This window comes from Pectinophora gossypiella, chromosome 7 (genome assembly GCF_024362695.1).
Source record: "Pectinophora gossypiella chromosome 7, ilPecGoss1.1, whole genome shotgun sequence".
Lineage (NCBI taxonomy): Eukaryota > Metazoa > Arthropoda > Insecta > Lepidoptera > Gelechiidae > Pectinophora > Pectinophora gossypiella.
In genome coordinates, this window is record NC_065410.1 from 7,677,329 (window position 1) to 7,691,593 (window position 14,265).

Genomic DNA, 14,265 nt, shown 5'->3' on the forward strand with positions numbered 1-14,265 from the left:
CAAATTAATTGGTGACTACACAAGCACGGGCAAACGTCGTGTCGAAAACAGATGAGATTCCCACGAAAACAATTTAATATAATGAAGGACTCAAACGAATGGTCACGACGCGGAAATAAAATGTGTGGAAGATTAGTTATTTATTGCAGAAACTGAAATGGTACCATCTAGTAATAGTAATGGTTCGTCACTAATTTAAGAGCCACGCTCCTGTCGGTGTAGCTCTCTCCATGCTACTTTTTTAGGGAAAATAGGGCAGTGGTTTCTCTCTTACCTTCATATTCATATTCATTTATTCGTAATAGTTCGTATTACATGTCATATATAATCTAGGTTACATTCTACTAGTAGAATAATTCATTTGGCATCATTCATTACACATTAAAAACAAAATAAAATAATAATAATCATAAAATGAATAAAATAGTATCAGCGAGTTTCCCCGTCAGTGTACCGGTGGACGGTGACGTCAGTGACCAGTCTGCATAAATACGATTCCCCTCCACGCTGCCGCCTCTTTCGCTTACTCGACTTCGTACCGAACGGACGTGTTGCGCCGCGCGTTATTTGTCTTACTTATTTCTCTTTATATATCGAATTGTTTTGCTAGTAGTTTCGTATTGTTCGTTAGTTATTTTTGTTTTCGTATTTTTAAATTAATTAATTGTTATTAAAATTCTTTTGTTAGTAACTGAAACCTATTTTTTTTAATATTTTCCACTCTGAATTCCTAAAATCAGAAGTGGGATCTATTAAACCTTCACGCTCACATCTTTTCGGCTAATTGTTGTTGATTTCTAAATTTCTGTTTTATAAAATTCATATTTTTTATTCGTAAACACGATGGGTAGGCGAAGTCGTCCTCGCGATAGATCTCGTTCGGATGGCAGGCGAATACGTGAGGAGCGCTCGCGCGATAGACGTTCACGTGGAAGACCATCTCGTAGCAAATCACGCGATCGAAATAAGAGCCGTAGTCGTCGCGTTCGTAATACTCGTTCACGATCTACAACTCCTTCAATGTCGCGGCTGTATCGACGATCTATAGATACCATAGTGACACGGCTCAATGCTTTAGAGAATAGGTCGGTCGTAGATAATACGCCTGCTCCCCCACCTGCTGTAACCATGGATGGTACTGCTGAAAAAATTGTGGAGGCTATACATTCGCTGAAAACCGATAACTCGCGTTCGTATTACGTTTCTAATTTCGACCCCAGCATCCATGATGTGGATGTATGGTTTGGTGAAGTTGACAGGGCCAAACTTAACAATAGATGGGATGATTACGAATGCGTATCGAGAATCGGAAATTGTTTGAAGGGTGATGCCAGGGTTTGGCTTGACATGTGGGTGGTTAATGACCGTTCCTGGACCAATTTCAAAAATGATTTCAAGCCATTATGTGCCAGGCGAGTTGATATGGCAAGTATTTTATACGAAGTCATGTCAACAGATTCGGATCATTATCAGACGTATGCAGAATATGCGCGTCGTTCGTTGCTCCGATTACGCATAGTAAAGGGTTTGAGTGACGAACTGATATCGTCTATAGTGATCCGTGGCATTAGGGACCCTCATGTTAAGGCTTCGGCTGTAAACGCGAATTTACTACCAAATGATTTGGTAAATTATTTGGCTACTTTTATTAAATTACCCTCGAAAGATAGACAAAATTCTCGTCCCGTTGGTTACGGTAATCAATTAAATTTTAATAATAAACCGAATAACAATTTAAAGCGCCCATTTGCAAAGCCACACGTCCCTGTCAAATGTTATATATGCGGAGAAACCGGTCATAAACAAGTGGAATGTACGAAAAAACGTAAAATTGATCAATCTCGCGCGGGTCCCTCGACCGAATTAAACAAATCTTCGAATACTCCAAAATCGAGTTCTAATGTGGTATGCGCTTACTGTAAGAAGGACGGGCATCATATAAGTGTTTGTTTCGCAAAACAACGGTCGGACGCCAACAAGCAAACAAATGTAAATTTTTGTTCCACCGTCAATCCACATCAATCCAAAGATATTGTGGTAGGAATAGTACAGGTGTTATGTATTAGAATGAAACGACCGTTTGAATAGTAGGCTAGTTTATTACTGCGTACAGCTGATCGGTACGGCGGCGAGGCGGCGCATGCATATATACCATTCCTCCCGCATTAATTTGTAAACCTGTCGACAACAGTTTAGATACATTACACTAATGCAAATTAAAAGTATTTCTTATAGTCTATAACATTTCTTGGCCTTAAAAAACGTTTGGGTGTCCCGACACTGTCAGTAATTGGTTGTACGTCACGTGAAGCAACGACAGGCGTAGCCTCCCGCAAACTTCCTGGATTATTTGATAATACCTCATTGCAGTCATCCTCTACTGTATCTTCTACCGCATCCTCAAAAACCTCTCTCGCGTTTCTTTGGTCCTCAGACACTTGACCCTCATTTTCGGCAATGATAGGTTGTGACACCTCTGAGGTCGTAGTGGTTGACATTGACGGTGTTGACATAGGCGGCTGGCTCAAAGAAGTGCTTGGTCTTGTTTTGTTCAAGCTATTATCCACCATTTCAGCCTTTCTAATTATTTGGTCTATATGCCTTACTTTGATAACATTATGATCAATGAAATATATTTCATACATTCGATTGCCTATTTTTTTTACAATCTTACCCTTAGACCAGTTACCCTTTCTTGCCACAAACCATTTTGCCCATACAACGTCACCAACATCAAAGCACCTATCACTCGTCCCTTGCTCCCCCTGCTGCACACCTGTTTTATTTATTTTAATCGGTAAAATTAAATCTAATCGGGATCTCAAATCCCTCCCAAACATTAATTTAGCCGGTGTACAGCCAGTGGTGCAATGGACGTTATTCCTATAATCAAACAGGAAACCCAGTAAAAGTTCGTCTCGTTTCTGTTGTGAAATAGTATTACAATTATCACCCGACATAATGCATTTGATCATTTTCTTACACGTTTTTACTGAATTTTCTGCTTGGCCGTTGCTCGATGGGTGATAGATTGGCGAGTTTAAATATTGTATACCATTATTGGAACAAAATTCATGGAATTCGGAGGAACAAATTTTAATGTCATTATCTGAGACAATTTGAATTGGTATACCAAAACTTGAGAATACTTTTTTTAGTTGTGTAATTAAAGCTTGCGTACTCGTGCCTCGATCCATATACAGACATTCTAACCATTTGCTATAAGCAACGATAATGATTAGGTATACGCTCGACCCAATAGATAGGTAATCAATATGCAGTCGGTACCATGCGCGCGGCGGGCGCGGCCAGGGCGCGGGGGAAGCGCGAGGCGGCGCGGCCCGCAAGGCTGCGCAGGCGCCGCACGATGCCACCCAGCGCTCGATGTCGCCGTCGATGCCCGGCCACCACATACGTCCGCGTGCCGCGCTTTTGGTCTTAACGATGCCAAAATGTGCCGAGTGCAACTCCTCTAACATACGCTCCCTGAAAATTTCCGGGATTACCACCCTATGCCCTCTAAACAAACAACCCTCATGAAATTCTAAATCTAATTTACAATGATAGTAAGATTTTATTGAAGCGCAACTTATTTTGCGCGGCCAACCGTGACTCATATATTTAATCACCGTACATAACACCTTATCGCTAGCGGTAGCCTGTTTTATGTCGTCATAGGAAACTGGTTTAATATTTGCGTCAAGGAAAAGAAAAGAATGACCACTATCTCGTTCGCTCTCGTTGTCCATTGACGGCAGCGGCGCTCTGGAAAAATAATCTGCAATCACGTTGTTTTTACTGGTTATATATTGAACCGTATAATTATACGCAGAAAGAATAATTGCGTATCTTTGTAAACGTAAAGCGGCAGTTACAGAAATTCCGTTCTTTTTCCCGAAAATAGTCAACAATGGCCTATGATCTGTTTTTAGTATAAAAGGTGTTTGCACTCCAAATAAATATTGATGAAAGCGTTTAACGCCAAATATAACGGCCGTGGCTTCTTTATGGATCTGGCTATAATTTCGTTCGCTCGCCGTCAACGACCTGGACGCGAATGCCAGCGGACGCAAGATACCGTCAGGTGCCTGCTGCGAGAGTACTGCGCCGAGGCCGGCCGGCCCCGCATCCACTTCCAGCACCAGCTGCGCGCCCGGCGTGAAATGAGTCAGCACGCGCTCCGATGACAACTCGCGCTTCACGGCCGCCACCGCGCTCCGCTGGCGCTCACCCCACTCCCAATTAACGTCGGCGCGAAGTAAGTCATACAACGGACTCATTATAACCGACGCGTTTGGAATGAAATTCCTGTAGTAATTAACTACACCGACAAATCTTTTTATCTCCGTTACGTTTGTTGGCTCCGGCGCGTCGATAATAGCCCTTACCTTGTCGGGACAAGTATGTAGCCCTGCTTCGTCGATTACGTAACCGAGATAAGTTACACTTTTCTTGAAAAATTCGCATTTTTCCTTTCGTAACCGTAATCCGGCCCCACTCAACCTGCGTAAAACTTCACGTAACCGAGACATATGGGTAACATCATCAGGTCCTGTAATGCAAATATCGTCTAACCAACAACTAACACCCTCGAGTCCCGCTAAAATAGTTTCCATTGATTTTTGAAAGATTGCTGGCGCGTTAGCTAGACCGTATACTAAACGAGTATACTTGAACAGTCCCTTCATTGTGTTTATAGTTGTCAGATCTTGTGATGAGTCATCCAATACAAACTGATTGTACGCATTCTTTAAGTCAATTTTAGTAAAATATTTTCCGCCCCCAAGTTTTGCAAAAACTTCTTCGATCCTCGGTAGGGGGTATTTATCTATAACTAAATCTTTATTTAGTGTAATTGAGTAATCTCCAGCGATTCTTACCTTCCCATTTTCTTTGAGAACTGGAACTATCGGTGTTGCATAATCAGAGTGATTAACTGGGACCAATATACCTAATCCTACCAGTCTATCCAATTCCGCTGTCACTTTATCTTTTAAAGCAAAAGGTACATTACGTGGCTTGTAAAACTTTGGATAAGCATCCTCTTTTAACTGTAATTTAATTTTAAAACTATTAAATGTGCCAAGTTCGTCAGACCACAATTCAGAATATTGTTCCAATAATGTATCTATAGTATCATGTACATCACTTATGCTATTTATTTTAGTTGTTAAGACCAAATTAAACGCGGACATAAAATCGCGGCCAAGAAGTGGTGGGCCTCCATTTTTAACGACGAAGATTTTTAACCTCTTACTTTGCTTGTTAAATGTGGCCTCAATATTAAAATACCCTTCCGGAGAGATTTTATGTCCGTTGTACAAACACATCCTAATGTTACAATACTGTAACTTATAGTCTGAAAATAATTCCCTATACATCTGCTCTGAAATTACTGACGTACCCGACCCCGAGTCTAACTCCATCGTAATATCACGTTTTCCCAGTACAAGATTAAGTTCTAAAGGTTTATTCGTAACGTACCTTAAATTGAAATTTTGACATTCCTGGCAACACAAAACCTCATTCTCACTTTCACTTTGTTCATCACACGTTATGTTATTAACGCGTGAATTTTTGTTTCCGCAAACCTTTTTTAAGTGGCCCTTTACACCACAATTTTGACATTTATAGTTTTTGTATCGGCAATTCTTGGACGAGTGGTTCTTCAAACCGCATACGGCACATCGTGAGCCCTCCCCAGTAGCGGTGCGCTGGTCGCGAAGTGGCGCGTGTGTTCCGCCGCCCGCCTGGCCTGCGCTCAGGCCGCGCCCACCACCAGTTCCCATCGACGCTCGATAGATGGGCTCCTCTTTGTAATCCAACTTAGGTAGTACCATCGTCTTCGCCTCCCTCGCGCTGGCGGCCTGCTCTGCCATCTCTAATGCCTGCCCAATCTTGAGAATGGAAGGACCTTGCTCAAAGAGCTTGTCACGTTCGGGACCTGGCCCCAAGCCGAGGATGAATCGATCGGTCAAAACCGTATCCAGAGCAGATCCAAATTCGCAGTAGCTTGCTAGACCACGAAGTCGTGCCGCCCAGTCTCCTAGATTTTCGCCTGGATGCCTAGATGCTCCATAGAATTTCGCCCTATCCGCGTACGTACACTTCTTGGGCTTGAAGTGATTGTCGAGTAATAAGACTAGCTTTTTATAAGTATATTCATCCACAGAATCTGGGTAGGCAAGGTTACGCACCAACCTATACGAGTCATCGGACAAGTGTGTTATCAAGATCGCGCACTTATTTTCTTCATTCACGTTATTCACTTTTAAATACTGCGTTAAACGGCCTTTAAACAACGCCCATTCACATGTTTTATAATCGAAAATAGGCAATAATCCGACATAAGCCATCTTTTACTTTAATAATGTGGGTATTCGTTTAACACCTCGTCGTCAATTGTTATGTATTAGAATGAAACGACCGTTTGAATAGTAGGCTAGTTTATTACTGCGTACAGCTGATCGGTACGGCGGCGAGGCGGCGCATGCATATATACCAACAGGGCATACCGGTTGACATATTGATTGATAGTGGGGCTATAAACGCATCACTTATTTCGTCATCTGTAGTTAAACATCTCTCGTGTGCTCACAAATTTACATATCGCGAAATAAAAGGAGTTAGTGCCTCACCTATCACTATCACGTCGTATATTACCGTGACTATCGAACTGGAGGACATTTCCATCGAGGTGGACCTCTTAATAGTGCCTGATGAATACATGAACGCACCACTCATTATAGGGACGGATGTTTTGAACAGAGAGGGTATAAAATTTGTCAGGACTAGGGATTCGCAGCGTTTGATTAACGAATATAATCCGGTTACTGTATCCGCGGTCAAACCAATCTCGATTGATGGAATAAACACATCTTTGACTGGTGAGTACTATCAACGTCTTACCTCTACTCTGGAGCAATTTTCGGATTTTATGATTTCTGGCACCGCTGCAACGACTGTTACTACCGGACAAATGCATATTACCTTGAATAGCCAAACTCCCGTTTGTTATAGGCCCTATAGGATGTCACTTAACGAGAAGTTAAAGGTTCGTGAGATAGTTCAAGACCTGAAATCCAAAGGTATCGTACGGGATTCTGAATCCCCATATTCGAGTCCCGTCCTCCTTGTTAAAAAGAAGGATGGATCGGACCGAATGTGTGTCGATTTCCGAGCGCTTAATAGCATCACCGTAAAAGACAGGTACCCGTTGCCAATAATTGATGACCATATTGACCGGTTAGGTAAAAGTAAATTGTTTACATCTCTCGACATGGCAACGGGCTTCCATCAAATAAGCTTAGACGATGAATCAATTCCCTTAACTGGCTTTGTTACACCAGAAGGCCATTATGAATACGTTAAAATGCCATATGGTCTAGCTAATGCGCCTATCGTGTATCAACGGATAATTAGTAATACTCTCCGAGAGTTTATCGATGCCGGTAAAGTAGTGGTTTACATTGATGATTGCTTGATTCTTCATTCCTCAGTAGAAGAGGGTTTGCAAACTTTAAAAGAAGTACTTGCTACCCTCACAAAAGCCGGATTTTCTATAAATTTACGTAAGTGCACATTTCTGTGTGAGGAAATCGAATATTTAGGAAGGATTATTTCGAATGGAAACGTCCGCCCAGCCGCAGCTAAGATTCAAGCGTTAGTTAACTCCCCGGTGCCAAGTAACGTGAAACAAACCCGCCAATTTTTGGGCTTAGCGGGATATTTCCGTAAATACATTCCTGGATATTCCACAAAAACAGCGTGTATTGCTCGATTAACCCGAAAGGATGCTAACTTTGTTTGGGGCCCCGACCAGGAGCGAGTGCGTCAAGAGATCATTAAGTTCCTTACTAGTGAGCCTATTCTCGCTATTTTCGATCCTGAATTACCCACGGAAATTCATACAGACGCGAGCAGTGCAGGTTATGGCGCGGTATTGTTACAGGTTCATAGGGATGGTAGTCGGCGGGTAGTGGCCTATTATAGCCAAGTAACCCAGGGGTCCGAGGCTCGTTATCATTCTTATGAGCTTGAGACTCTTGCTGTCGTTAAGTCATTACGGCATTTTCGACATTACTTGATAGGTACACCCTTCACCGTGGTAACTGATTGTAACGCATTAAAAGCTACACAAAAGAAAAAAGATTTGTTGCCTCGCGTGGCTAGGTGGTGGGTGTATCTACAAGATTTTAATTTTACCATCCAATATCGCAAGGGTGTCATGTTGCCACATGCAGACTACTTAAGCCGTAATCCTACGGTCAGTGGTATAAATAATATTGACAAGCCACGTAATTGGGCTCAAATAGCACAGGCAGGGGATGAGGAAACGAAACGATTAATGGAAGCTTTAGATCAGGGTCAAATAGATGCTACTAGGTACCTTAAACGTAATGATATACTGTACTACCGATATACCCCAGTGGGTGGTGAGCCGAGACTATTGTGTTTTGTACCTAAGGGAAATCGACTCAGCTTATTGCGTATTTTCCATGACGAACATAGTCATATTAGTGCTGAGAAAACTATTGATCTGATTTTGAGGCACTTCTGGTTTCCTGGTCTTCGCAGCTTTGTTTCAAAATATATAAGCCACTGCCTTACTTGTGTAGCGCACAAACGTGTCCCTCGCGCTCCTTTGCAACCTATAATTTCATGGACGAAACCTGACACTCCCTTTGAGGTTATACACACAGATGTTCTGGGCCCATTGCCAGAATCTTTAGGATATAAACATGTCTTTGTAATTGTCGACGCGTTTACAAAATTTTGCCTTTTAACTGCCATTTATCGTCAGGATTTAGTTGAACTGAAACGGGTATTCCAAAATGTCATTTCGTTATTTGGAACTCCAAAAATGATTGTGTGCGACAGAGGACGCATGTTTGAGTCCGCTGGTTTTACTTCCTGGGTGAATGAAATGGGCTGTCAAGTTCACCATATAACCCCTGAAATGCACCATGCAAATGGCCAAGCGGAACGATACATTCGCACTGTATTGAACATGTTACGAATTGAAGTCAACCATAAAAAGAGTGAATGGTCAGAAGTACTGTGGAAGTTACAGCTAACTTTAAATTTGACAAAGCAGAAAACCACACAGTCATCTGCCCTAAATTTACTTGTTGGCTCAGAAAACACAACGCCGTTGGTTCGTACATTAATAAGAGATGTTTCAGTGAATACTCCACCCGAGAACCGCGAGGCGCTGCGGGAGCTCACCAGGCAAAGGACCACCGAGCGGCTAGAGAGGAACCGGACTGAGCAGGATGCGCGGGTCAACGAAGGCCGGCAACCACCCAGAGTCTACAACAAGGATGACCTGGTGTTTGTTGTGAAGTACGCGCAGTCCAAGGGCAAGCTGGATCCAGGCATGCGGGGACCATATCGTGTGCTGCGTGTTTTGGACAATGGGCGCTATGAGCTCAAGTTGCTTGCCGGAGCTTATGGGAAAAGTACCTATGCTGCCGCTCAGTTCATGATACCCTGGCGTGGTGAATGGACTCCTGAGACGTGTGAAGCCTTTTTTGGAGGTTTGTGTGATGTCTGTGCTATGAGTAGACAGACCTTGTATTAACTGTGAGGTATGCGGACTTAAGGCCTCTGCCTACAGTTACTTGGAAAGCGCTATTACCGGTACCTATTTATTTATTTGTGATTTATTGCAGAATCATAAATGAATAACTTTGATTTATTTGTTTGTGACTGGTATAAAGAGTCATAAATAGATAACTTGCTAATGAGTTTTATGTTTCAGCTATTTTACATTTTAATGTTATTTTCTTCCTTTTTCAGCCTCACTAATTAACATTTTTACTATTTACTTAGGTATTTTTCAAGTAATAACCGTAAGATTTTCTAGTGAGGTGGATACCGTTGTAAATTTATAGCTTTTCTTTGGGTTAAAAGGTCTATCAGCTAGCTATCTATCTATCTCTTATTTTTCAAATTATATTCTTGTGACTTACAATGATCGATTTAAATTATGTAACCCGTAATTCATGTGAGGTGGCATAAAATAAAGATTTATACCCGATTTCAGATACTGAGGAGACCGAGATAGTTACAGAGTCTCGACCAGGCCCCTCTACTGGGTCTGATACAAGAGCTCAAGGACTAGGAAGACTGGAGCCTGACGAAGGACCTCAACCTGGTCCATCTTCAAGGTCCATGCCGCTGCTCGATGACCCCGAAATAGAGCCGTTCCCTACGCCTGACGAGGACGTCAGGGAGTCAGGAGTGGCCGTATCAGCGAGTTTCCCCGTCAGTGTACCGGTGGACGGTGACGTCAGTGACCAGTCTGCATAAATACGATTCCCCTCCACGCTGCCGCCTCTTTCGCTTACTCGACTTCGTACCGAACGGACGTGTTGCGCCGCGCGTTATTTGTCTTACTTATTTCTCTTTATATATCGAATTGTTTTGCTAGTAGTTTCGTATTGTTCGTTAGTTATTTTTGTTTTCGTATTTTTAAATTAATTAATTGTTATTAAAATTCTTTTGTTAGTAACTGAAACCTATTTTTTTTAATATTTTCCACTCTGAATTCCTAAAAATAGCGTAATAAAGAAGTCATTCTTAAATATTAAAATAAAATCATGAGTTAAATGAAATAAATTCGTTATAACTATAGAACGTGTGCTCAAGAAGCCAGCGTTTGAGTCGAGACTTAAAACAGGGCAATGACGGTGCGTCAGTGATATGTGTCGGTAGTTTGTTGTACACCTCCGGACCCATGACGTGTGTCAGCCGGTCAGATTTGGCAAGTCTGTGTTGAACACCTCTCAGCCTATTACAGTTCCGCAGGTTACGTCCATGAACATCCTTCGATGTTGTGTACTCGTCCAGGTTACAGCGAACGTAAGTAGCTACCTGCATCACAACTATGGAGGGAAATGTGAGGATACCAAGGGATTTAAACGACGTCTTTGCAGACATATCTTGTGGCACTTGGACAATTGCTCTGACCGCCCCGCAATACTCTGTCTGACGCGTGTAGGATGGCGCCCGGAGTGGTCCATTTCAAAGCCGCACTAGGACTCCTGTCCAGTTACTGCTGCCCTCTGTCAGGTTCCAGGTTATAATAATATTGTAATAGAAATGTTAATAAAAGCGGCAAAATATTTATTTTATAGATAGGTAGGTGTTTTTTTATCACGTGCTCAACGGTGAAAGAAAACATCGTGAGGAAACCCACATTCCCAATTGTACTGTTTTCATGTGTTATGTCTGATTGTTGAAATTTTAGTTCTGTGCAATAAAGTATATTTGATTTGATTTGATTTGATTCCCGAGAAACGCATTTCGGAGGTGCTTCGTGCTTGGAAGGTCACACAGGCAGTAATCTAATATTACAATTGCTTCTGTAAAAGACAACTTGTCAATTCTTCAGGTTAGGTAAGTGGACCCTGTGAAAAACGGGATAACTATAATATACGGGTACCTACCTGTACCAATCCAAATACTACTTTTTATACAACTTTAAAGGTACTGTTTTAAGGCGCAGCTTGAAAATTACAACACGAATATAATTGTAAACAAATTAATATCGAGGAAATTATTACAAAATATATTATGCTTCTTATATTTTCCAAGTACTTCACTAGTTTTTTGTAGCAATTGAGTATTTATTTCTTCATTTCTCCTTCACCCCTAGTTTGCTTCATAATATCTTCATTGACTAGGTATTTCGATTCCATGCTATAAAGAAAATCTCTAATAGGTATTAGTTATTAGTATAACGTTCTGAAAATAACAGATATCCCCAACCCAACACTAGCAGTTACCTACTGATCTGTAAGTGCTCAAAATTGAACAATAATAAAAATTATTCCACTTAAGCACCTGCGAAAATATCGTCAGTCCAAGTGGAATAGGTCAGGTGCTATTTAAGCAAGTGCTATTTTTTCAGACGCTCTCAGTGGAATACTTCATGCCGTGATTGATAAGTTTTATTGGTTCCTTATTTTAGTGCAATAAAATATATTTTATATTGTACTAGCGACCCGCCCCGGCTTCGCTCGGGTGCAATGTTGAGGGGAAAATGAAATTATTTACGAAAATTAATTTATCACATTAAAATCCTCAAAAAGTATATATTAGTATTTCTCCACTATTTAATGGATGTTCTTATACATTATAAACCTTCCTCTTAAATCACTTTATCTATTAAAAAAACCGCATCAAAATCCGCTGCGTAGTTTTAAAGATTTAAGCGTACATAGGGATATAGGGACAGAAAAAGCAACTTTGTTTTATACTATGTAGTGATTTCTGTCGCAAAAAAATATTTTACATAATTATTGGCGCTTCCAGTGCAACGTAATTCCTGTATTTAACGTGTTTGTACGGTTCACTCGTAAACCACGTTATTGCATCGGGCAAGCGAGAAATTATTTAGTTGTTTGGAGATAGCGCTCCTTGAACTGACGGGTCTTCGCTTCGCATTTCCAAGTTCAGACATTACACACAAATATACAGAAGTGATCAGCAATCTACTTGCTCGCCTAAATGTCGTTATTGAGTTGAGCAGAACCCCGGCAAAAACATAACATAAGCTCAGGACTGTATCCCAATTGGGGTAGTAAGGTTGCTCCTATGCTGTTCTGTTAGCAAATACACACGTTCAGCTGCTTGCCTTCCCGGGCATGTCGTAAAAACACGACAGAGGGGTTGTGTCCTCTAACATGATGGACAAATGTTATGGGCGATAGGCTGATCCCTTGTCACGATAACATTTATCATATCCAGCTTACGACATCGTATCAACAGTGGCTGCAAGTTGTCTTTGATTACTTGTGGCTGCCCGCCCCATTAGGGATTACGGGCGTGAATTTATGTATGTATGTATATATGGGGTAGTAAGAAGTACATCCACCGTAAGATGAACCAAGTACTCACACGTCTCCGAGCTTTCTATTAAAGTAACGGGGTGGGTATTGGTGGTATTGGCGATCGTGGTAGTAATATATAATTATTAAATTCTATTCAATAATAAGCAACACAAACAGACAGACAGCCACAATGACTGTGGCTGCAAGTTGTCTTTGATTACTTTTGCGTGACGTGAGTTTATGTACAGGGTGTTTAGCTCATGATTCTGAGTTCATATCAAATGGAATTATCCGTCGCAAAATTCATGTCACTTTTTTATTCGTTACGATGTTACTTACACCCGTATAAACACGTACAAGTACGTATGGGTCCGGAAAATTCATGAAAACTTAAGTTTTTTTATTTATTTTCAGTTCCATACTTTTGCGACGAAATATTTTACTTGATATCAACTCAGAATTATAGTCTGAATCATCCTTCAAAGTTTTCGTTACGATGTCACTTACACTGTATATTATGTAAGTATTAAAAATAACTGGAGCCCTAAAATAAGAGGCACTAAAAGATTCGTTTTGGAAAAATAAATATTGAATTTTTATGAAGCAAAAATACGGTCATTGTTATTTTACCATCAGTTTCCATTGGAGTCTTAGGTTTGACATTTTAATTTATTTCGAATGGGGTCTTATTGAGGTTACGACTTTTGTCAGTTTAACTTAAAGTTTAATTGGGTATCATGTCAAAGTAAGTCGCACTAAGCTACGACATAAATATATCTATTTCTTTACTGACGTTTCACTCTTAGCCAAAGATGTGGTGGAACACTTAGAAAGTGTATCTTCAATTCAAAAGTACCTCATACAAGTTCAAATCCCATAGAAGATTACATTATAGTCAAAAAATCAAAAATATTTATTCTTCAAAATTGGCTTAAGTACATAGCGCTTTTTAAACGTCAAAAATTAAATTACATATTATGTAACTAGCTGTAAAACTACTACCACATCGGAAGCTGTATCGCTGAGGAAAAGACGTGGCCAGAGAACCTCCCAGCACAGAAGTGACGACATTAACACCAAAATGGCAGGACCAATTGCATAATGTTGAAATTACATATTGTCAGATATAGTGGTCATTCAGGACTATTTGGCATCTAAATTGTAAAATCTAGTACCTTCAGTAAATAACTATAGTACCAGTATAAATATACTGGTACTACACACTATGGTCACCATAGTACCAGTATAAAAATACTGGTACTATGGTGAGCCGTGGCAGCCCTATTGGTAAAACGCTTGCCTCTCACTTTGTGGTCGCAGGGTCGAATCCAGCACAGGCCTAAACCAACGATACCCGAATTTATTTTCGAATTCATGATTGGATCATAAATGATTATCACGTGTTCAGCGATGAAGGAAAACATCG

General features: G+C 40.9%; 2 protein-coding genes across 2 annotated transcripts; one reads left to right on the forward strand and one right to left on the reverse strand.

Moving 5' to 3' along the window:
- The first annotated feature begins 934 nt into the window (after positions 1 to 934).
- Positions 935 to 6,795, forward strand: LOC126368294 (uncharacterized). Its single transcript, XM_050012190.1, has 3 exons — positions 935 to 2,052; positions 6,509 to 6,733; positions 6,790 to 6,795. The coding sequence occupies exons 1-3, from the start codon at positions 1,021 to 1,023 to the stop codon at positions 6,793 to 6,795; spliced, it is 1,263 nt and encodes a 420-aa protein (XP_049868147.1). The 5' UTR covers positions 935 to 1,020.
- On the reverse strand, positions 2,080 to 6,497 carry LOC126368032 (uncharacterized). Its single transcript, XM_050011885.1, has 2 exons — positions 5,485 to 6,497; positions 2,080 to 2,178 (listed from the first exon to the last, which is right to left on the reverse strand). The coding sequence occupies exons 1-2, from the start codon at positions 6,354 to 6,356 to the stop codon at positions 2,166 to 2,168; spliced, it is 885 nt and encodes a 294-aa protein (XP_049867842.1). The 5' UTR covers positions 6,357 to 6,497; the 3' UTR covers positions 2,080 to 2,165.
- Positions 6,796 to 14,265: the final 7,470 nt, after the last annotated feature.

Bases quoted from the DNA above. Each gene is read 5' to 3' on its own strand.
- LOC126368294 (XM_050012190.1), top strand. From the start codon at position 1,021: ATGTCGCGGCTGTATCGACGATCTATAGATACCATAGTGACACGGCTC. The intron at 2,053-6,508 runs GTGTTATGTATT...ATATACCAACAG, and splicing joins TTGTGGTAGGAATAGTACAG to GGCATACCGGTTGACATATT.
- LOC126368032 (XM_050011885.1), bottom strand. From the start codon at position 6,356: ATGGCTTATGTCGGATTATTGCCTATTTTCGATTATAAAACATGTGAA.